General features: G+C 41.0%; 1 protein-coding gene across 2 annotated transcripts in view; it reads right to left on the bottom strand.

The window, feature by feature from the left end:
• The window catches only part of LOC145977744 (discoidin domain-containing receptor 2-like), a 522813-nt gene that overhangs the window by 155070 nt on the left and 341926 nt on the right, over positions 1-25817 (bottom strand). For both annotated transcript variants that reach the window (XM_083109999.1, XM_083110000.1), the window contains exons 5-7: positions 16066-16245; positions 11848-11981; positions 1975-2182 (exon numbers count right to left, since the gene is read on the bottom strand). In XM_083109999.1, the coding sequence (XP_082966125.1) occupies positions 1975-2182; positions 11848-11981; positions 16066-16245 (522 nt within the window). The remainder of the gene's footprint in view (positions 1-1974; positions 2183-11847; positions 11982-16065; positions 16246-25817) is intronic.

The following is a 25817-nucleotide window of genomic DNA, read 5'->3' as shown; positions in this document are numbered from 1 at the left end:
ATGGCACATTGTTGACATTGAAATTTTAAATAATTTCTACCCAACAATGCAGAGAAGATTGTTGCAGTAATTCTATTCCGATAAGTCATTGTTACAAAAAGGGATATTATGTCGTCCCGTTTTACGTTCCAAAAATAATGGGACAAAGACTCAAACAGGAACTGTCCCCTCTAATACGGGACGTCTGTTCACCATACTGTACCTACATCATTTGTACTCTCTGTAGTTGTTGGAATAAGATTATAGAACTGAAAGTATCTGAGCTATTTTTCTATTTTCCTAATATATGAAGCTGTATTAATAATAATGTGTGTTAAAGCTAACATTTATTGCGAACTTCTAACTATGATTATGATCAAAACATATTAGGGGTAAAATTATATGTGATAATGCTGAGGACTTCATTCATCTACCCGTGTATTGATACACAATATTACAATGTAGTTCTTTCGCAGTTAGACCACACACTGTGGGGCGTGCCAAACGATGTAGTAGGGAACAGGCTGCACCGTTCACTGAACTTCTGCTGTAGAACATACCAGAAATGATTAGACAGGTCGATAGAAAGAGTACAAGGCAGAAAAGAAGAAACAAAGAGAGAGAGAGAGAGAGCAGAAGGATCAAGAAAAGGAGAGGAAAGTAAGAGAAATAGAGGAGAGAAGAGAGAGAAAAAAGACCATCAGAGAGGAAGAGAGAAAAACAGAAATAAGAAAGTCCGAAAGGGAGAACAAACGAATGATAGAAAGAGAGGAAAGGAGGAAGAGTAATGCAAGGTGTTAAAAAATGCAAGAAATGCACTCTCACGTTTGAATTTGAATTGGTGTTTTTTTGAAAGTCCACTTTATGCACAGTAAGGCTAATCGAGACTGAACCTACAGTTTAAGGCTCGGCTGGACCTTTGGCATGCAAATGGGCGATTTTTTTCAAATTTTCCTCTCCATTGGAAAAACTTTTTGGATATTTGAAAATGTGAAACATTACATCAGCTTAGAATTCCTTCTAGAGCATTGACGTGAATTTTCATGTAGTTTTCTTTCATTGTTGTCTAGATATTATCAATAGTTTAATAGAATTATGTAATCACAAAACTATTGATAATATCTAGACAACAGTGAAAGAAAACTACATGAAAATTCACGTCAATGCTCTAGAAGGAATTCTAAGCTGACGTAATGTTTCATATTTTGAAATATCCAAAAAGTTTTTCGAATGGAAAGGAAAATTTGAAAAAAATCGCCCATTTGCATGCCAAAGGTCCAGCCGAGCCTTAAAGTTGTATCCAAACCACTAGGTGCCTCCACCGGGTATCGAATCCGGGACCCCTTGAGAACTCGCACGTGTTTTAATAAAATATATATCTGCAAAACATATTCGACATGTCCACCATCATTTTCCACACACAGCTAGAGATGTTTTAACATGTTCCCATGAATTTGGTGCAACATTTCTGGGTCCAAATATGCACAGGCTGTAGTAATAAGTTCGCGAAGATGATTCAGATATCCGTGCTTTCAGAATACTTCAGATATCAAAGTATAATGGATTTAGGTCGGGTGACCGTGGGGTCAATTCCACCGGTGATTTCCTGCCTATCTATTTCACAGGGAAAAAGAAAATCCCATTGGTTCCAGACTTTATGAACACCTTGTAGATTGAGAAAGAAAAGGGGTATTACACTCGAGATACGCCCCACGGTATACTCTTCAACGAATTAGCTTGTTGCGTTCTCAGTTTCCATAGGCAGTTAACTAGGGAGGTAAGTATAATGTTCTGATCACTCTTTACTAACATTTCCTAGTCCCAAAGTTCATCCGCACATAAGAGTACTCTATGGAAACTTATGCGCTTTTACTTTTATGTTCCTCGCCTTCAAGTAGGACTATTCTTGGCCAGAAAGTTTATGTTCATCGCTGGACATGCGGATGGATCAAGTCCTCAGGTACAGTCAAGAGCATAAAAGGAAGATGACCCTACCTGAGTCGAACGTGACTTCGCTGAGGAGGATGAGCCGGGAAGCGAACTTGAGCTGGACCTTGAGGAACCGCCCTAGCCGCTCGGGAAGGGTGATGACTGTCACGTTCCGCGCCGTCTCCTTCTTGTCAGGCGGCGGCATCAGTCGCTCCACCTGGGGGTGGTACTTCTCCCCGTCGATACTGAAGTAGAGCAACACCTGCGAGAAAACCTGTGGGGTAGAGAAGGTAATCACATCAGCAGGGGAGACACTACAATAGGAATTTTACAAGAAGTATAAGCCAAACTTGGAAAACGTCTAAACCAATGCTTCTCAATCTAAATTATTTTTTTAAAAAGTCGGTGCCTTACTATTTTTAAAACGTTTTACATTAATTAAAACGTGCCCTTGAAAGTAAATATTAATAAATAAATTATGGCATAATTATAAAGAGTAATAGTTCTTTATATCTGAGCTTGTTGACAAATAAATAATCAGGCTTTAATAGTTGTCAACCACTGGATCGAAAAAACTTTGTAGTTTCCTCAAGCCAGATGATTAAATAAATTGCTGATTCTAATTAATACTAATTACGATTTTGGTAACTATATTAGTATACTCGTGAAACTGATAGCCATATTATTAATTTGATTTTAATGATGTTTGCAGAAGAAAAAATGCTCTAAAGTAGTACGAAAACAACTTCAAACTAATATTCATCAATAAATGGCGAAGATTCATTTTGAAGATCCACTTTTCAGAGAGAAACAATCGACGAATTCTGGAGGCGATGTAGAACTACTGCGTAAGTCAAGTAAAAGCAAGTATAGCTGGCCTGGACACACACACAGGAAGCTTTCAGACCAACGCGACTGGGGACACAATGCTCGATGTTGAGAAAACACATAAGCGGCATTTCCAGCTTATCGTATCACTTCGGTACCAAAGGTTGCATTTATTATTTAAGGATGGCTCCAAGTGGCCCTTGTCGCTTCGTTCCGGAAGTTCTGTGAGAAAAACATGAAAACATCAGCAAGGAGGATATGGAGTGGTATTGCCAAGGAAATAGGAAGCTGGGTAAACCAACGACTACATGAAGAAGGACATGATTTGTAGTAGAAAATAGGCTTACGATGCCACGAAAATGTCAGAAACAACATAGGAAGCAAATCTCACGAAGATTCGCTTCAATGCTCCCGACGAAATTCTCAACAGATGGATTTTTTTTAGAATGTAGAATGTCATAGCGGTTTTGGAAAGGAGAATTTTTTTTAAAGAATAATTTGCTGACATAGGCCAAAGGTTCGGCACATATTTAGGCTTAGCTGAAAGAGGAGAGGGAAATGTATGGAGAGAATATGAAAATGGCAAAGCACGGTATGCGTTGGAGATCTTCTGGGAGGTACTACGACATTCTACGCGGGATGAAAGGAAATAAGTCAAGTAAATCCACTTGTTGTTGTGAACAAGACTTTCATTTCCATTTCTCATTTTGAGTTACAGCTTATCGTATAGCCTAATTTTTAAAGAAAGTTAACTGATTGTGCCAAATAGGTATAATTCGAATGGCATACATTACCCTCCGGAGGATGAGGGTGATGTAAAGTTCGTGAGGGTGAGAGAGGGAGGAGAGATTGACTGAAAAGAATCTCATTTGGGTATACAGTAAAATCTCGTTAATCCGGACCCCGATAAGCCGAACTTCGCTTAATCTGGACAGGTAAAAGGCAAAAAAGATAGAAAAAAAGGAGAATGCAAGGTTTTAAATGTGGATAGAAGTCAACAAGAGAACTTTCCAAATAAAAGACAAGCAACCACTGATGAAATTCTGTTTCCCGCATACTTTGTACAGTACTCTATAGTGTATTTAAGCCTATGCCCTTTAAATACACCATAATAAGTGTGTTTTGATACTATAAACGGAATTTTAATGCACTTTCTACTGTTCTTTTAGGTTATTTCAGTTAATCCGGACTTTCGTTAAACCGGTCAACTTATCCCCTCATTAGTTCGGATTAACGAGGTTTTACTGTAATTCTTCTTCTTACCGTTGTTACAAGGATTTAAACACGTTTTTTATATAGCACGGGAGAAAATAAGCTCCCTTCATCAGGCATTTATTTGTAGTTTGATCAATGTTACAGTCATAACAATAGAACAAACAAAGAATCTTGTTCATGACGTTACATTGTTTGAGCCTTATCACTTTAGATGTGAAATAAGCAACGATTTTTATGCTGATGACTTCAAAATCATCATATTCTGTACAGTTACTTGATCTCTTCTATTGAATTAGATTTCAAAGGTGATGGATTACCTCATAGTGAGTCTGTATTGTCATTTCTTCCAGTATTCATTTGCAATGTCCCACACATAGTAAATGCTTGTAACAGCCGTAAACTAGAAGACTAATCATTCAGTGCGAGTAATACGCACATACAAGAAGAACTTCGACACAACACTGCACCTAATATGGTGTGGTTCAGGATTACATACTTGGTGTTAGTTTGACGCCAAGCGGCGTGGAAGTAATCTTGATTATTCTCTTTCATCTTTTGATGTCTTTATGTACCGGTTGAAACTCTCGGATGAAGATCTGATAATCCCAATCCTCAAGGCGCTCCCAAAGAACTCTTCCCGTCGAACCGTGTGCAGCAAACACGCGATTTTCAGCTCCTGAAACCTCACGGCACCAGGTGTATCCCTCTCCCCAATCGAGAAAGCTATAATCCGTTATATAGTGTGCGTCTCGAGTTTCTTCTTCTGTTTCCAAGGAAACTTCAGCTGAGTGGGATTATGGGACTGTCGTGGAAGAGCGGAGGGAAGGAGACGGATCGCACGAAATGAGTAGCGAAAGGAATGAGCTGGTCGGTCGTCGTGAAAGCAACAAACTTAATTATTGCAACAAGTCGAGAATCGCTGATACGTAACTTGGAGGCCGAGTACCGAGGAGAGTGTTATTTCTTGAGCCAGCTGTTTACAGTTTTACTTTTTTGATGTTGTCCAAACTGTCGTAGTTACATACAACGATGTGCTGCAGAACACTGTTAAGATTCTTTAATAAAGTGCCGAAGCGGATTACAGATGTATGAAAATCGGCAGAAATTGACACATCGGCGTCGGTATCGGAATCGGCACAAATCCGATATTTAAACCGGTACAGATTATACTAAAGTTTTACCTTCTAAAGTTTTATATTCTAGTTTTGTAAGATTTATTGAAAATTTGGTTATGATTCGTCATTATTGTAGAGTTTTTGTAATAAAATTATTGCAAACTCATTCAGAGGATCAACCTAACTATAAATCGGAAATAAAACAGTACATTGCTGAACCAGGATCTGCTGCTGTATTGGAAATTCAAAACTTAGTATTCAATCCTGAAGCAAGTGCTGAGAAAATACTTGGGCATACCTGCTGCATCAGTATTCAGTGATTGAGTGTTCAGTGTTGCTGAACAGATTTGCGATAAGAGAAGAAGTATTTTACTTCCTGAAGTGCTTCCAAATCTCGTATATCTGAATTGAATCTGGCAGAACAGGAATTCCTTTTGCATTTCAAAGAACTGCTTGTGTACTAATGTTAAATCTCTAGGTTCACATAACCTTTTGTAGATGCAAATGTACATTCGCATTTCTTGAGAATATATGTGTACATACATAATGCCATAGAAACGTACATAGCAAATTTATTTTTGTCATGCTGAAAATAACATCCCATTTCTGTTTAATAATCTTATGTATCGGAATCGGTTAAATATCGGCATCGGTATCGGTTCCAAAAATTATCGGTGACTACATGGGCATCGGTAAATTTTCAGCTTCGTCACATCCCTAAATAAAACACTTTCAACTGTTCCAAACAGCGTTTTTTGTAATGTTTGCTGCAGTTGATAAGGGTCGAATGAGTGAATCATTTCTCTCTGTATCTACCATCTACTAACTCCTGGTTAGAACACATGTGCTGTTTAGAATAATAAAATATTCTGATATAATCAGAGCTCGAAGTTGAAAATGCTAGCTGGAAAGGGAAGGGGGTGTTTGGTCGAGCCTTGGGTTCATCTGAGGGATGCTTCTATGGTTTAGCATGGTGATAATGAGACAGATGAGGGTGAGGTGCTTTGCGAGAATTGTGCACCTCCCTTCCTTCCGAGAACTGAATGTAATGTTCAAAATTTAAGAACATATTGCACGCATCTTGTATTCTTCACATGTGACGGGTCTCCCCGACGGTTTAGTGTAGCGTCGGCGCCTTGTAATCAAGGAGTTTCGGGTTCGATATCCGGTGGAGGCACATAGTGGTTCGGATCCCACTTTTACCCGAGAACACTAGCGTGTTCCCATATTACATTGTAGCTAGCGCTACGTAAAACATACGTACAAGAAGACATTGATTTTCAACAGAACCTCTATATCATGAAAACAAACTGACGATTCTTTTTTTAACATTATTTTGTTTATTTTCCTTATATTGGAGTTTTATTCTTTATTTCAACATGTATAAACATTGCTTTATTAAAACATGGAATATTTTAAGAGAATGTCTTCATTGACAAGACTGTACGTGCATTAAGAATGAAGGCGAAAAGTTCAAAGAATGAAAAACAAACAATAATAATATTCATAACACTGTATATAAGGAACGAATGTAATTTAAATATCTTACAAGAAAATAGTGAATGTTTCTAAACTTTTGTTTTCAAAATTTAATTATTAAAGTCGAATTACGAATGTCAAATTTACGTCATATATTTTTTCTCGTTTTACTAGAGCTACGTAAAGTTGACGTACAGTACACAACATAACAAACAAAATCAAGACGATAACGCTTCCACCCTCCTTACCACAGTGCTGCCTTACGTCCGACAGACTGCTTGAGGCACTGCTAGGTGGAGGGGTGTGTAGGTGAGAGGTAGGGAAGGGAATTAAGGGCACACCACACGTAAAATTTACGTACACTAGTGTTCTAGGATTAAACGATAGTACCGATTAGCCTTACTGTGCATAAAGTGGATTTAAAACACCAATTCAACTCAGTTATGACTACTCTTTGAAATAAGTAACACTAAGTCAGTTACTTTTAATGTAAATTTCCACGCATTGGGTGCAAGAGCCTGGTCAACTTTTCGTACTTGTGGAAGAGCGCTAATGTGAATGTGAATATGCAAGTGTGAATTGCAAAGTGAGCAGCGATGCTGTAGCGTAGAAAAAAAGGAGAGGATGACCTAGGAAGGAAGCTTCGCCGGTCGCGTTCGTGGCGAAATCTCTCTTTATCTGATTCGTGAGTAACTGTGCAGGAGGAGCAGCTAACGCCGGTTTGGATTGCATCTAAAAGTGTATATCCGGTCGCAACTAGCGTAGGCATGCGTAGGAAGAAATCAATATTATTTTTACATTTTGTTGTGAATTTTTGTCTGCACAAAATAATCTGCGAAAATAATTTAGCTCAAGGGGGACGTGATACATATTTGGAGAGCGAATTCGTAGACTTTGAGAGGGATGGACATCCCTGAACAGAGGTACAGATCAATTGGGACTGGGCCTAGAGTTTGGGATTCGAAAAAGCCCGTTGGAACTCAATCGGCGAACACTTTGTTGTAAGATTAGTATCAATTGTTGTTTTTAAGTTCACTTTATGCACAGATAGGATAACCGGGACTGGTAATGCAGGTAAAGGTAAACTTCTCCGTACATATAGCACCGTGCTATGAATGTACATTATCGATCTTGGCGTTTTTGAAGATCATGTGATCAGTACCACGCTCCGGCCGCCTTTACCCCCCTCTCCAGGGTTTCCCACATGTACCCATTGAGTTGAGGTTAGGTGAGCCCCAGAGCCGCTTTTTGTATGGAGACAAAGCCGGAAAATTCCGACCTTAGAACACTCACCCGAGAATAGAACCCGGGTCTCCCGCGTGGCAGTCAGACGCCTTACCGACTAGAACAACGCACCTCATATCCGGGACTGGGCCTACAGTTTAAAGTGGGATCCAAACCACTGTGCCATCTGTTTCCAGAAGGTATCAAACCGGGACCCCTTGATTACAAGGCGACGGCGTAATCACTACCCCATCTGTGAGCACCTCTTGATTGCAGGGCGGTAGATTCTGACTCCACAGAGGTATACACTAAACTTTAGACCACGCCAACATGCTTTAGACACAAATCGCAAGACCGTTCCAGTGCCGTGAAGGTATTCGTAAATCTTCAAAGTGTTCAGTGGGTACTGAAGAAGTAAAACAGGTGAGAAATATAAGATAAGTCATAATGCGAGACTGACGGATTATCATTTCCACCACTTTTATGCTTGTTTATCTGTAATCCCTCTTAAGAAGAGAAACGATAGCATCTGAGTAAAGAACCGCACATCAAAGAGAAGATAAGAGAGAAAAGACGCGAGGTCTCCTTTCTCGATTAAGGAAGACAGTATCTCACTTTGCTTTCTCCTCTCTTAAGCAGCGTAACTCAACCCTTTATCTCGAAGTCTTGGCGGTTTCATCCTTGGTTTCCTGCAGTTGACAGCAAAAACCACATAATTACCTGCGGATGACATCCAACTTTTCCTGATCTTAAGTTTGTCTTGGATTATAACGCCGGTTTGGAATACGGAAAACGAAACTTTCTTCCCGAGCAGATACTTGACGATGATGCTTTCTCAATTGATCTGCCTTTTTTAAAAAATGATGAAAGATCAACGAGAGAGATCTAAATAGCGGATTTTATGAACCCCTATTGAAATAGAGCTGCGAAAATATTCGTGGGTTGGTGATTAAATAGTGGCAACTATTTATTTACTAATGATACAAAAGAGATATCTCTGTGAAACTATTACAGCCCTTCGATGCAGTCACCAACATTGCGCACAACCGTTGCCAGCGATGTGGAAGTTGTAGTATTTCTATAGCAGTGCCTGTTCTGTTAATGGTTGGAATGGATCGGTCTACTGCCTGAAGAAACAGTTCGGAAGCTTCATCTTAGGGATCAGGTCAAAGTCACAGGGGCTGGTAGAGCATCTGCCAGTCCCATCGAGCTAACAAATCAGCCACAGGTTGTGCTACATGCGCCCGAGCATTGTCCTGCAAAATGATGGGATGATTCAGCAGAAAGTGTCCCCTCTTATTTTGAAACGCATGTCGCAGTTCCAAAAATGAACAGTAATACCACAGATAAAGATATATATATATCTTTGTCTGTGGTAATATTGGGCATTGACAGTCTATGCTGGAGGTACGGTGAGATTCACCAGAACTTTCACATTAGTGGGGATCTAACTACACAGCTTGAGACCGTCAACTCCAACGATACTCTCTCTATTCCTCTCGTCACTACGCATGCGCCTAGTGTTGAAAGGAAGAGTCCATTTACTGAGAGGTAAGTTAGGTAGGAAACTAACGTGAGATATAAGCGAGAAGTACCAGTTCCGTTTCATGGCGTTTATACAGCAGTGTTGCCACTAATAAAATCTCCAACTCACGTATACTCTGTCACAGCTAACTGTGGAGCAGGCAAACGAAAACAAATCTCTGCGCAAGTAGTGACGCGAGACGGCTCCACCAATGAACACGTGAGAGGAGCGGAATTGCGTGGAGTGGGGGAAAGCCACTGCAGTTACCAGCCTTCCCAGCAGCATGTACTGCTTCGCTCTGGCCATGCGCTGCCTTGCTACACAGTTAGCTGGGACAGGTTATAGATGAATTGCTGTGTAGGTAGACACTGTAAACAAGTGACTGAAGCACCAGGATTCATCGCCTATAATGTTGGGGTATGACTAAATCCACACTTTATCTAACACAAACCCCTCCCTTCCGTGTTCTAACGTCACGTAAAATGTATTCGTGGTTAGGTTAGGCATATTAGGTTAAGAACTTAGTATTAATTTTTGTGACGTCATAAAGGCAGGGTGGAATAAGATGCCCTTACAGGGAGACTCATGTAGTTGATTTAGATTTGAATGCTATTCCACTTTTTCTCATGGATGTACACGATTAGGGTCACGTAGGTATAACGCTGTCTCCTGGTTATCAAGGGGTCCCAGGTTCGAATAACGATGAAGACTCATAAAGGTAAAAGTAAAGTGTTCCCCTGTGCATAGCACCACGCCATGAAGGCGTATAGGGGGTGTGGGGGTAACGCCCCACACTTCCTTGATCCGGTCGTGAGTGGGTGTGATGTGATCAGCATCACACCCCTGACCGCCTTTACCCCCCAGGGTTTCCCCCAGGTACACATGTTATTCGACGCTGGGTGGGCGCCGGGGCCGCTTTCACCGTTAGAAAAGTTCCCGGATTTGAACCGGCCGGGGATCGAACCCGGGACCTTGAGCATGGTAGTCAGACGCGTTACCGACTGAGCCACCGCGGCCACGATGAAGACTCATATCGGTTCGAATCACTCTTTACACTGGAGGCCCAGTCCCTAGTACAGCTCTTGGCTACTCTTACGGCCGGCTCTCTACATGCTGGCAAGCGAACTGGGGAGCAAGGAATACGTCGCAGGCCTACAAGACAATATCGCTGGCGCCGAGAGTTATGACGCGGTGGGAGGAAGTACTACGCCCACCTCGTTCTACAGGCTGCTGCGTTTCTTATCGCGCTGGATTAGTTGCTTCCCCGCTCCCCAGTTCCCTTGCCAGCATGTAGAGCACCCGCCGTAAGACTGGACAATTGGTGTAGCCTATCTGTGCATTAAGTGCACTTAAAACAAACTTTCCTTGCATTCTTAAGGCGAAGGTAAAGTTCCCCGTGCATATAACACCGTGCCATAAAGGTACATTTAGTAGCGCAACCCGATCATGGAGACTTCAGCGACTGGGGCTGCGGCTCCACACATTCCCGATATCTGCTATTTTGAAGGTGATGTTATCAGCACCACGCTCCGGCCGCCCTTTACCCTCCAGGGTTACCCCCAGGTACCCATTGATTTGATGTTGGATGAGCCCCAGAGCTGCTTAATGCGGTGAAAAATTCCGCCCTTACATCACCCACCCCTGGGAATCGAAGTCAGGCGCCATACAGACTAGACCATCGCGGCTACTGCTTTGCATTCTCGTGAGGGGGAAATATCTGTGCACATTCAATTTAGAAATGGTGTTTAAAGAGGTGTATTCGTGTTCGAAAAATGTTTGACATGGAAATTTATTTCTCCCAACAGCTCAACATGTCCCGCACCGTGGTCGTGGGGTGTAAGGTTTCATGCTTTGTGCTCCGGCTACGCGACGCGCACAGGTTCGTCTCTCCTGCGGGAAGCTTAACAACTTTCTCCTGAAATTTCGGCCTGTGTATGGGGTCGGTGGCCACCCACCATTGTGAGGAAATTGGGGGAGCTACGAATGAGTAGCGAAATCCGGTCATGGAAACCTACAACGACTGGGGTGCGTCGTGCTGACCACACGTCACCCCGTAACTGGTTGGATGATCTCTAGGTATGGTTGATATCAGAAATTTGATATCGCGATATATCGTATATACGATATTTTTCCGTATCGTGATATCGGCGATATACCGTCTCCACGATATGCATCGCCAAATATCGTGACGATATATCACCGACGAGATATATATAGCCAAATATCATGACGATATATCGCGAAAATATCGTGACGATATATCACCAACACGATATATATTGCCAAAATATCGTGACGATATATCACCAACACGATATATATTGCCAAAATATCGTGACGATATATCGTCTAGTTGATATCGCCTGGGCGATATTTTTTTCAGTATCGCGATATATCGTCTGGACGATATCACCCAACACTAATGATCTCCCACCTTCTCAGGTGGGAGCGAGACTGGCAGTCGGCCCTCACGGCCTGTTGCGTCACGGGTTATTATTATTAGGAGCTCAACATATACATTTCTAAGTGTTTCGAGTTGATCCACACACGTACCTTGACTCCCTTGCTGATCATGTTGTTGGTGTGCAGGTGAACAGCAGAGAACAGCCGGAGCTCGTCGAAGACAAACATCAGCTCCAGGTCATCCCCTGCGGTCGAGTCGTTTGTCCAGCCAACCCAGCGGTTCCCTGTAATAACAACAAACACTGCAGTTAATATAATGTAAAACTAGAGATTGCTTTCTCAATATTGCTGTTATAGTATCAGGACATTAACAATATTGAGTTTATAAACAAATCATGACAAAATAAACAAACGTATTTCTAAATGTCAATACAAGAAAGGACATTAATGCTTCAAAACATTATCATCATCACTATACCAAAAAAGTGAAGGTAAAGTGCTCCCCTGTGCTTAGCACCATTCCATGAAGGTGTATAGGGGATGTGGGGGGTAACGCCCCACACTTTCTTGATCCGGTCGTGAGTGGGGGTGATGTGATCAGCATCACGCACCTGACCGCCTTTACCCCCCAGGGTGTCCCCCAGGTACCCATGTTATTCGACGCTGGGTGGGCGCCGGGGCCGCTTCCAACGTTCCCGGATTTGAACCAGCCGGAGATTGAACCCGGGACCTTTAGCATGGTAGTCATACGCGTTACCGACTTCTTTTTTTCTTTAAAGGGAAGCCCCTAAGCGGAAGTTTCCCCCACCACACACTTCATTCACATTTCTATTTGAGGACAGACAATCACAAATATTCATGCCTTATATCCGGGACTCGAACCCGGAACCCCTGGCGTTGTAGCGCGCTGTGCTAACCACTCCGCCACGGAGGTCGACACCGGCTGAGCCACCGACGTTACTATACCAATGTAGTATTAATTATATGAATATGTTGCTAAACTAACATTGTGTTATGAATTTCATTTTGACAGTTATTTTCATCACATTGACACCATTGGCTATTCATTTATATCATAATCGTATGACAAGTTACTATAAAACCAGTTTTATGTTACGGATTACATTTATCTATACCTTGTTCGCTCCTACTTACTTGCCGTGTATATTTGTATTACTTTAAATCTTAATTTACTTACTATGATTAACTTTTAATTAATATTTTGTGCTTCAATATTGCACGTATAAAGCATTATAATTAAAAAAATTCAAATTTCATTAATACATGAAAGGAAACATAATGTGCCTATTATATGTCCTTTAATATGTTTCGTCACTTGTCTGCCACACCTCGATAGTTTTCAAGGAACATGGTCCTGAAAGCATATTTACAAAACCCATGTGGAAATCGCAACTGTAGGCGTAGCTAAAGATAACAGCCAATAGTGTGAGTTTCCACTTCAAGAACCATGGTTAGTCTAATCTAATCCTAATACTTCTTTGCAACATTTCCTGAAAGACTTAATGCGTTGTTGTTAGATTAGGCGTGTGAGGTTTCATGCTATGAGTAGTTTCGTGGTTCGAACAGGGGCGGCGTTACCCGGTGACTCCCCTAGGCGCGACCCTCAGGGGACGCGAAACCCGATTTTTCTCCTTGAGTAGCTCCAAAACCTTTTTTGATTATATAAACGTGTCTAATTGTCCTTAAAAGAGTTGGACTTGTGTAGACAATAATTAATTGAAGTTACTGCTGCATAATCTCGTATATACTATATTGAAAAATCATGTAGCAATTTAAACTAAGAGGTTACTGTTATTTTGATAGCATTATTACAGGTATTAAATAACCGTATTCTTTACAGGCCTTTAATGGGGTTGGAAAGTAGAGGGCCCAGGATCGAGAGTTAGGGATGGCAGGGTTGAAATTGGGGGGAGGGTCAAAATTCCACTTTGCCCGGGTTTATGAGCCGATCCTGGGTTGAAAATGGTTGTGACACTCACTTGTTTAACAGCTTATATTCCGTCATGGTGTGACTGCCATTCTTTGCAACACTCACAATGTTGTAATGCTAAAAATGTTTGATAAGAAGGACATTTCATTATCACTATCACCGTTTTAAAACGTAATATTATTATGGGATATAGACATGCACAGGAAACTCGTAAGATGAATTCTGTCTTTCATTTATTACACGAATTTATAGATTTTGTGACTGTTGCTAATTTAAAAACTTAATAGCAACAATGGTGGATCATGTAAAGAGTATATGCTTCTATTGGATGCCGTCATTAACCACGCCCACATGAGGCTCAAATTCTACCAAGAGATTCTCCGCAATGTATTTTGTTCTTTGGAAAAGCACACTAATAGACATATGAAAGATTTGACAGAGGCAATTTAGAAAACAATATTGTTGCAATATTTCCGTCCAGAAGGGCTTCCCAAATCACGAAGCGATCGCCCGCTTTAAAAGTGACTGATATATAGCCGAAGCAGGGCATATGTTCGACTCTATTGGATCAATCAGACGTGTCAAATTTTGACATTTACACATGGAAACATACTCGACATGTGAATGATGTGGGATTAAATTTCCCGGCATGCAACTGCGTCCGGCGGGATGAGCGTCGCTCTCGCCTGGGATTGAACCGGGGACGCAGGGGGTGGGGAGGATGACACCCAAAATAAGCTTAGATGAACAGCGGCATTTGCGAGGCTTCATTTTGAAATTAGCTCATGAACTGATGTGGTTCAAATAAAGCGTTTTGGAATCAACGCTGCGTGGTATATATTTCTTAATACCATATCAATTTATCCTAAACGAAATCTCCTAATTGGTATAACTGCACCAGACGACAGTTATCTAAATATAAAAATTTATACTGTTCTGCTAAGCGAAAAGTATTTTACATTGAGATAATTTAGAGAAAATGAGCAAAATACAGGGTGAGCCAAAATTATGTTACCACATAAATGGGTATTTCTTTAATTTATTGATTTCATTTATTTTACTTGCTTTTCTGCCACTTATGGCTAATTGCGAAGATGGAAATGAGTGATTATAAGTGAAATTTATGAATGGACACTGAAAATTATCTACGCCCAGGCCGGGATTCGAACCCGGGACCCTGGCGTTGTAGCGCGATGTGCTAACCACTCCGCCATGGGGGCCGGCGGGTAATTCGTTGTTGTTGTTTGTTGTCTGTTGCGGTTATTGAGCTTAACTGTGGCACACCTTGCCACTGTATATGACAGAATTGAATGTGAAATGCATGGCAATAAGTGTACGTACAACACACATGTAACCGTCTTTCTGATCTTTGCAGATATTAAATGTTCTATGCCTCATTGATATGAGTGTCAACATAAATATGACTGACCCTGTATGTTTAACATTAGGCTGCAGCTTTGAATAGTATTTATAAAAATATAGCCCTTAACTAACGTAACTTATACATACAGGATGGGCAAAAAGTATGGAACCGTTCCTGTAAAAGATAAACTGGCTGACATAATACAATAAGCCGATGTCCCGAAACATGATGTGGATGATCTGCACCATGGTACTAAGATGGTCATCTTTAATGCCACCATCCTGGACTCAACCTCATTTCTTTAAGAATCACTAAGTGGGAATCGGCACAAAGTGGTTCGGATCTCACTTTGAACTGTAGGTCCAGTCCCGATTAACCTTACTGTGTATAAAGTGGACTTAAGGCACAAAATCAATAAATCAATCAAACCTTAAGGTAAAGAGTGGCAGTTTGGCACAAGGTATGCATTTGTTTCAAACGGGTCGGAATGGGCACCGCTACTACAAAAAAAAACAAGTAGTATGAGAGAGTATTAATTTCTCCCATGTTGCAAGTGGAAGCGGTATTTTAAGTTAGTTAGATATGATCTGTAAAAAATATGATGAATAAGTATTTATAGATTCCCATGTATTCCTTATGGACAAACAACTTCAAATTACGGCTAATCAAATGGAAGTTTCGACTTTTTCCAACACAAACCAAATCTTCAATATGTCCTCTTACCGTTCATGTATTTTTCTACGCCATCGGAAGTTTGATTTCCAGAAAGAAGAAGTAAAATAATACTCCCATAAACGTAATGCTAAGTTTTCTCCCTCTCCTACAGCCATCCAGCGCGCAGACCTCTGTTTCTCGTAAAAGGTCGGTGGGGGACGAGCAGTTTCGTGTCCTCGCGTCTGGCTGGAGATGGAAACTGTTCCTCGTACACTTAAACAGAAAGGTGCCCATACAAACGACCTAGATTTCATCCGTTTACCTCTTAAGAGTGGTTCTATAGTTTTGGCCCACTCTACATAAAGGACCTAGAGAAATGTTTTAATGATGCAACACTCACCTGCCCCTTGGCCCTTGGGGTCCGGCGTGAAGTCGTCGTCGCCGAAGAGGCCGTCGGTCAGCTGTCCCAGCCCGTCTCTCATGGTCCCGTCGTCCAGAATCCCGTCGTAGCTGACGTCCTCCAGGTCCCCATCCCTGTTTCGAGTCACCCCCTTCGGAGCCTTGTAGCTCACGATGCCCTCTGTAAAGAAAAGAAAAACATTATTAGTATTATTACTAATTACCAATAAAAGAAGTACTTAAAATTTAAAAAAAAAACGTTCATTCTACCATATAAGTTTATGTGAAATGTAATTTATTGTTTCATTAATTATTTTTAAAAGCAAAATACACTTCGTGCTGCAACAGTCGTCTAAGGGCCTGTCAAGTAGCATTTCCTTGGGTGACGTGTGGTCAACGCACCGAATCCCATCGCCGCTGTTTTCTGGCTTTCGAGGCCTGAACCCGCTACTTCTTCTTTACAAGTAGCTCCCAGATTGTCCTCACGACGCTGGGTCAACGCCGAAATTTTGGGAACTCCCATCGGGAATTGAACCCGGGACCGGTTCCACCAAAGGTGAGAGTGTTAACCATTTCGCTGCGCAGTAGCCCCGTTAATTATTTTTGTGGAATTATATTATATATTTAAATCCATTTATATTAATATTGCTTTATAAGCACACTGCGACGCTTGTAACCATATTAGATAATAACAAATGTGTTTCGTATGAGTCCCTACCAAGGCAGATAACGAAACTGATGGAAACATAGCGTTTTTTCATATAAGCAAAGCACATATTTAAGAGCACCATTATGCAGGGTGATGCTTTGTTTGTTTTTGTTATGTACAGAAAGGCTAATAGGGACTGGACCTACAGGTGGGATCCAAACCACTATGTGCCTCAACCGGGTTTCTAACCAGGAACCTCTTGATTACAAGGCGACTATGTTACCAGTACGCAATTGCGGAAGCCTGTACTGTGATTAATAATAGGGTGCCTTTTGAGGTTGAAAACAATTTGAAATGGTATTGTTTTGTAATACAGATGAATGGTTCAAAAGATTCATTAATGTTTTATAAAGTAAATTAAACAGAGTTGATTTTCAATTGTCTTGATCACTGTGGAGCCTGTGCTTCATAATTAATGGCGCATTTTGGGGGACGTGATAGCAGTGTAATTGCATAACCCTAAATTCCAGTATTATTCTTCCTTTATCAGTAATTAAGCTTTCAAAATGAACAAAAGGACGCCGCGACCGGAGTAAGTGGCTCCACCGTGGCAGTTTAGAATGTGTAATGAAGGCCCACACATGCAGCGCTGACAGCTTTGTGTACGTCCGGTGTGAGGGAAGGCACATGATGGAGATGAAATGAAACGGCCGAAAACAGGCAACATGAATACAGAAGCATGTGTGTTTCGAAATTAGGTACGCAGTTTCGATTTCGGGATAGGCGAAATCGTGGGTTATGATTTACTAATTACAAATATTTTGACTTGATACTTGATTTCTTTATTCGTGCTTGGATTAATTTAGAAGAACGCTTATTTCTTGCCATTGCAAGAAATTTGCAAGTTACTCGTCACTTTCTGCCGAACCCTGTGGCTGAGTGGTTAACTCATCGCGCTGCAACGCTAGGGATCCCGGGTTCGAATCCCGCTCGGGCTTGGATGTGTGTTCGTCTGAATAATAAGAAACAATGTGAATAAAGTGGAAATTGACATGTGTGAAAGTGGACGAATGTTTTAATGACGGGGCATACTACCGAATAGGGGTATTACTTTAATAAAAAAAGAATAAAAAAAGTGGTAGCACATCGCGCTTCGACGCCAAGGGTCCCGGGTTTTTGTAACTGCCCTTTCATCACTCATCCCCATCTTCGCATATTAGCTAAGAGGCACAAAACGCGAAGTAAAATAAACTGAATCAATCAATCGTCACTTTCTATTTAATGTATTTAGTCGAATGTCTTTCCATGCATTCAGCCACTTTCCCTTTCTTGCGTTGAGTCACCTATCCTGTCCTGCATTTACTTTAGTTGCCTGTCTTTTCATGCCATTAGTAACCTATCATTTTGTACCGTTACTCACTTTACCTTTCATACTTTTAGTCACTTGTCCTTTCATGTGTTTAGTTCCTTGCATGCATTTCGTAGCTTGTCCTCATGCATTTAGTCAATTTTCGTGTCATGGATATAATCACTTTTCTTTCCATGCATTTAGCAAATTTGTCTCTTCATGCATTTAGTCACTAGTCTTTCCATGCATTTCATCTTTTGTCATTTAATGTATATTGCCACTTGTCACTTCATGTATTTCGCCGTTTGTCGTTTCATGTATTTCGTCGCTTGTCGTTTCATGTATTTAGTCGCTTGTACTCGTCGCTTGTCACTTCACGTAGTTCGTCTCTTGTCACTTCATGTACGAGGTGTGGCTAGAAAAAAAAACGGATTGGTGTTGCTGTCGACAAACGGCAAGCGCGTCAAGGTCAACCGGTGCATGGGTGTATAACATTATATCTTGCCTACCGGCTGTGTGATTGCCCAGGGTGCGCAGCGCTCAGTTCTTCTGTAGTTTGTGGACGAAGTGAACCGTACATCTGTGCTCCGTCGGAAAAGAAATTAAGTGTGAAAGTGGAACAGCGTATCAATCTGAACTTTCTTATCAAACTCGGAAAATCCGCCACAGAAACTTATGGTTTTTTGAAGGAAGTGTACGGTGATGTGTGTTCATCACGCACTCAAGTATTTGAGTGGTTTCAAAGGTTTAGGGCGGGACGAGAAGTGATTGCGAACGACAAGCGTCCTGGACGGTCTTGCACGTCAAAAACAGAATCAAACATTGCAAATGTCGGTGAATTGATTCGAATTGTGTATCCGAAGGTCAAACTGTCAACCAACAATATTTCATTACGATTCTGACGACCCTTCGTGGGCGAGTAATAAGACGACGACCTGATTTGTGGAAAAGCAAGTAATTTATTCTTCATCAGGACAATGCTTCTGCTCACACGACATTGTCAGTCAAGGCTTTATTGGCCAAGTATGGGATCCCAGTGTTAGAACATCCACCCTATTCGCCGGATCTCGCTCCGTACGACTTTTTTTTATTCACAACGGTCAAATCAGCACTGAAAGGAACCAGATTTAATTATTGTTATTATTTATTTGTTTTATTTTACTTCGCTTTTTGTGCCACTTATGGCTAATTTGCGTAGATGCGGATGAGTAATGATTTGATGAAATTGATGAATGCACAATCACAAACATTCATGCCAGGATTCGAACCCGGGACCCCTGGCGTCGTAGCGGGAACCAGATTTAAGACCGTAGAATGTGTGAAACAAAAGCGACGGAGGTCATGAACATGGTTTAGGAAAATGATTTCCAGTACTGTCTCCAGCAATGGAAGATTCTTATGGAGCGGTGTATCGATGGTGCAGTACTTTGAAGGGGATAATGTTCATATTGTACAAAATAACCAATACGTAAAATATTTTGTAGCAACAATCCGGTTTTTTTTTTCAGCCGCACCTCGTATTTCGTCACTTGAAATATCGTATCTAAAGATCACCAATGGGAACTCGCAATAAATATATGCAGTTTTCATAAATTAAGAATATTGACAAAGTTTCTAAAAGTGGGGAGAAATTGCCACTTAAAAAATTACTGCTGGAAGGGCCACAGAGCCTTGGATAACCACCGGAGATAATTAAAAATTCACGCAGGCGTAAGATCATGAGACCTGCCATTTCCAGTCGCTCCCTGATGAAATAAAACAGTGGCGCAACTTATTAAATTGATGTTTTTCGGTTCGTCGGGGCGATCCCCCCCTCGCCGCTCCGAAAGCGAGAAAATGTATCGCACTATATTGAGCCTGTGATCGAGAAAAGCGGAGGACACAAATTGCTTAGTCAGCTGTTGTTCCGCTAACGAGGATGGCAAATTTCCCGCGGGACCAGGCTCATTTCCAAAATCCAATAAAAATTTAAATGTCTGCTCCTGTATTAACGAAAGTGGCAATGCGCACCGGTAAAAAAAAAAGAAGGGGTGGGGTCGACACAACAAACAGTTCGACATTTCCAAAGTTGAAACAAATTGCGAGCAATATTTCATATTGCCTTGGTTTCATTTGCAATTACCGACGACACTCAGATAAGGGAATTGTAAGATAGCATATGGTGGGCGCATATGTGCACAGAGAAAATAATCCACCACGAAACTTCTGTGTATAACATTATATTGCGCACTAAATACTTGACAACGAGAGTTATACTCTTGAATGTTGGTTGCCTTTATGTTTATTTATCGTCCCCTTTTTATGATCTTTTTAAAAAAAACTGTACTTCAATTTTCTTAAGTTGGTAGCGCGTCGAACTACCACATGGTAGACCTGGGTTCGATTCCTGTTGCGGGTAATCTTTGGAGGAAATTTTTCAGTTTCAGTCACCCAACCTTTCATCACGGGGTAGAGAGAGAGAGAGAGAGAAAGAGAGAGAGAAAGAGAGAGAGAGGGGGCAGAGGGAGAGGTAGAGAAAGGGGGGAGAAATAGAGAGGCAATTACAGGTAAAAATGCTCCTTTGAATTTGCCCTTTCATGTATTTCGTCACTTGCCATTTCATGTATTTCGCCACTTGTCCTTTTTTGCATTTTGTCACTCGCCCTTACATACATTTCGTCACTTGCTCTTTGATGCGTTTCGCCACTTGCCCTTTCATGCATTTCGTCACTTGCCCTTTCATGCATTTCGTCACTTGCCCTTTCATGCATTTCGTCACTTGCTCTTTCATGTATTTTGTCACTTGCTCTTTCATGCATTTCGTCACTTGCCCTTTCATGCATTTTGTCACTTGCCCTTACGTGCATTTCGTCACTTATCATTTTGTATATTTCATCACTTGTCCTTTTGTGTAATTCGCCACTTGTCCTATTGTGTATTTCGTCACTTGCCCTTTCATGTATTTCGTTACTTGCTTTTCCATGCATTTTGTCATTTGCCCTTACGTGTATTTAGTCACTTGTCCTTTCGTCATCCGTTATGTGTATTTCGTCACTTATCCTTGCAGGTGTTTCATGACTTCATCACTCGTTATCGTTAACCTATACTGGTCGAAAATAGACTTCACGTAGCTATATCAAAATAAAGTAACGACCAAAAACTTTCACTAATAGTGAAGTGTGTTTAAGAAGGTATTCTTGGTAAATAAATTTTCAGATGAAAACGTTAGAATTTAACTATTCTACTGCTTATTTCTGAAAGTAGAGCAGGGGTAGGGTATTTAATTTCGAAAAGTATGAATTTAGAAGTGGTAAGTGGAGAGACCTACAACGCAAAATTAAGTGATGAATAATGCAATTTCCAAGCTAGACGTAATTGCATATTACTGTTCATTGCACTTCAGATTTCGCATGCGTTTTATTGTCCCTCGTCCGACTTCGTTACGATTGTGCCTTGCATCGAAACTTGCTGCGTTCTGCTTTAACGACGCCATCTCGCAGCCAGAGGAACCGTATTGCGTCCTTCATTTGTTCTCCCATTTACCGAAAGCCTCGCTTACGGGGGAGGTAATATCGCCCAGCATCCCTTCGGATTTCTTAATTGAAATTTACACACCTAGGAGGCGTGTTTCGGCTGTGTGTGCGCGCGCGGGAGAGCAAGAATGATGCTGCGTGTATCCTGTTGCAGCATCTCGCTTGTTAAGTAAAATCTACACGAGGCAAATCTGAATTCGTGCACTTACATGTCTACTCCCTCTTTTTTCCAAGTTTGCCAACTAGGTGAAATATTTCGGCACGGGGAAATTAGAGGTCTAAATCAGAATCGTTACATATTACTCCCTGAAACTCCGGGATTCGTCCTCCTGGACACTAAAACTAATCCTGACCGCCATATACACCGGTTCCGTTCATTAACCTCTTGAGAAATTTCTAGCAACTTTTCGGTGATGCGAGTTGGAAACACTGGCGAGCACGCACCTTTCCTTGTTTTCTAGATGCACCTACATACATATGCACTCTAACCTAATTTGCTTACCAGACCGTAAATCGTTTTCCTCGGCCACGGAAGGAGGAAATAGTATTTATGCAAAGTAAAAGTTTTTACTCTCCTCTCTCACAGGGACGTTGTTGTATGGAAAATTTATCTGCCAGCAGAAGGTAATAATTTAAGTGCATACAACTGTATCTGGAATTAACTTGTTTAACTTTCTCCAGAGTGCTCGGGCGAATTTGTCACGTCTCAAAGTCCAGGGACAGTTTTATATATTTCGTGTACCCCTGGGACGTTATTATTAAGGGGGCCAGGGTACCTTTTATTATAGTGAGGGAAATTGCCCGAAGTAGTAAGCGACACATGGCCTAAAAGCAACGTTCTCGCTACATCGATGTCTTGGGAGCCTGGAATCAGGAACGGCAAGGCTTGCCTCAAACTTCCTGAAGAGAATACGAGAGAGGAATCATTGTTGCAAGTTCATTTGGTTCTCCAGAACTGACAGAAGATAATTTGTATCCGAGGACATGAAAACTCAATTTGTGCGTGTTCCAGCGATCCTGAGTTTCCATATTTTGTCAATCTCCATCTAACATTATAGTTTTTGAGAATAAAGGCCGAATCACACGGAACTACATTTCCAGTATGAAGGCCCTAGTTCGAGCTGGCTACCTGGCTGGTAGTGGTGTCTGACAGACTCGTTTTGACTCCTAGACCGTGTTATAATTGCAACTGCTTTCTCTGCTAGATTCTGTGTAACAGCCAATAGAACGAAAGTTGGGGCATGTGAAGATAATCTGTGAGTTTGTCGAGTAAAATCAGAACATGTTTCACGATGACAGACGTTGACCCTACCGTAACTTTGGAGTATACACTTAACGTTGTTGGCTATAGGAAGACACGCTTCTTAACGTAGCAAAATATATTTACATGATCCAGTAAATGCGTTTCATCTAGGAAATGCAATACCTAGTAGATTGAATAATCTCATGATTTCGGGACTAGAGACTGTAATTCCCGGATTCTGATCTTTGATGCTGACAAATCATTTATCCCCTCTCTTCTTCTTCTCCTTCTTATTCAAAGGGGCTTGAAAAATGGAATTAATATGTGCCGAAAGCGGAAATGCCCTAACCGATGTACAGGTGGTTATAAAACATAATGATATGAAAAATATGATTGATTGATTTACTTTATTTTACTTCTGTCACATTTGGCTAAACGGCGAAGATGAGGATGAGCGATGATATGATGAAAATGATGAAGGGAAACTTGAACATCAATGCCCCGGCCGAGATTCAAACATTGGACCCCTGGCATCGCAGCGAGCTGTGATAAATCACTCCGCCAAGGAGGTGGGTTGGAAGTTAAGTAAGAAAGAAAATCCTGCGGAGGGTTGAGTCCCGACACTATTCAACTTTCTTATTACAAACACATCATTGTGCCTTCATTTTTTAAAATTACAGAAGAAATTGCTGTAAACACTAATTGCGTAATGAAAATAATCGTATTAAATTCCCTGCTCACACATTTCTCCGGACACCGGTGTAGACTATATAGAGTGTATCTAGCTGGCGCATTGTTGACGTATATTGGCAAGGCCATTGCCCCTCTAGTAGAAGAAAGGCGAGTTTTGACGAAAGAAGAGAGTTTGAGTTATTTGTTCACTTTATGCGCTAATCGGGACTGGGCCTACAGTTCAAAATGCGATCCAAACCACTGTGTAATGTGCCTTCACCGGGTATCGAACCCGAATGTAAGAAGAGATTGAGCTAAAATTTAATTTATTGAAGAAGATTACACCAGAAGCATGTTGCTTACGCTAAGCATAGATGGATATATTAGGGATGCATAAGTCAAATAATCTACAATATTCGGGACTATGAATCTTGTAATCCCGGAATTTCGGGACAGCAAATAGGGAGCTGGATTACGGATTGGCATCAGCGTCGGTGTATAAAGCCAGAGTTGTAGAATCCGTATATTTCTTCATGTGCACAAAATATACATAATGAAAAAAATGCACGATTTGACCTTGTCACCTCCCAGTATAACAAGGTGAGATGATGGGTGTCCCAACAGAAAGTGCCAGCGACAAAGTGCACCACTTGGGTTTTCTCGACGAAACGTACCACTCAGATAAACACCTACCGTGCGTTCATTTCGATCTGCAGCCGAGAGATCGGGAGAAGCGTGGCGGGCGGCGCTGACGGAGATGCCGACATTTGCGGCCTGTAATGCCCGCTTATTTTTATAGACATATGCAGACATTTATATAAATATTGCAAAACGATCACTAACCTGTGTTATAACACGCAAAAGTTCTTCTGTAATTCATCCAAGTTCTGCTCTTATATACACAAAAAAAAATACGCTTTAGAAACGATGTTAAGAGCCACAGATAATAAAACATTTTATTCATAGTTTTGACCAGTAACGTCCTGCTTAAGTTTATATCCTTGAAAGAGTTTTGTGCCGATTGGGATCGTTTGGAGGTTTTGAATGTGCAACACTGTATCAAGATTACGCTGTAGAAGAAACCGTTAAAAGTCAATAGTGTTCGTGAGCTTCCTTGCAATCCGAAATCTCCGAGCTCGAGTTTTTTGTTCCTTCGCGACTAGATGAAGACAGAGTTGTAAATATAGTGGCGAGCAATGTAAACCAAGAGCGTGTTAATTTCGTACTGTGCGCAAGAGTGTTATTCTTGGTTACTTGCAGTTACTTGTTTGTGTTATTGTAGTGTGTATGTGTGACGTGTCAGTGAGACGATTGGAATGCCAGCCGCAAGATTCACGTTAGAACTGTTACGTACCCAATAGGACCAAGTAATGTGAATAGTTTGCCAAAGACGAATAGAGATGGCAGCACCAGGCGTGCAAGGTTAAGAATTGGCATAATATATGTGAATAACTTTTTAAATAAGAAAAAAGCAAATTGGAAAGATGAAAAACAATAGAATATATTATAAGAAGACAAAAAATAAATATGAAAGAAGTAAATTAATATATATATCTTATAAATCAAATCAATGATCACATGTAAGTTAATATGAAAATTAAGGAAGTCAAAGCACTGATACAAGTTTGTGTCTTTGAACAGATATTGCATCTGTATGATTGATTTACCATTCCTATAGGGGAAATTTTGTTTACATCAGTGGCGAGCGCGTTCTGATCGACGCCCCACAGCACTTTTCGGTTGCGCAGTTTAACTGTAGCACCTACTTGGATGCGCATGTCAATCGGCTGCACCAAGTATACACTCTGTTGTACCTAGTTAGTGGTGGCGCGTTCCAATTGCAGCCCCAAGGGAGGATATTAGTATTATTCCCAAAGCTTAAAGGAATTCGTTAAATAGTCAAAACCTAAATTGAAATCCATAGGGAAGTTAACAAAAAAGACGAGAAGGAAGTCCCGATCCAGACTGTCCATTAAGAAGGAAGTCCAGATCCAGATCTGTCCATTGAGAAGAAAGTCCCGATCCAGATCTTTCCATTGAGAAGGAAGTCCAGATCCAGACTGTCCATTGAGAAGGAAGTCTAGATAGAAGAATATACAGATAGAGAAAATAAAATAATAAAAAGCATAGAAGAAAGTAGCTTATCATGTAAATATTCTTACTCCATGTATCCTGTGTTTAAATAATATATTCGTTTAAACGTCTCCATTGGAAGGCATCCTGTCTGGTTTCGTTGTCTACAAAGAACCCTACCCTGTAGATAAGCTAGCTGAGTTTTAAGATTAAGGTTTATGTACCTTTGCACCAAATGAAGGTAGCAGAACAAAGA

The sequence above is a fragment of the Lepisma saccharinum genome, chromosome 23 (assembly GCF_977018435.1).
Source record: "Lepisma saccharinum chromosome 23, izLepSacc3.1, whole genome shotgun sequence".
Lineage (NCBI taxonomy): Eukaryota > Metazoa > Arthropoda > Insecta > Zygentoma > Lepismatidae > Lepisma > Lepisma saccharinum.
The sequence above is the reverse complement of the archived record's forward strand: the minus strand, read 5'-3'. Positions and strand labels throughout refer to the sequence as shown.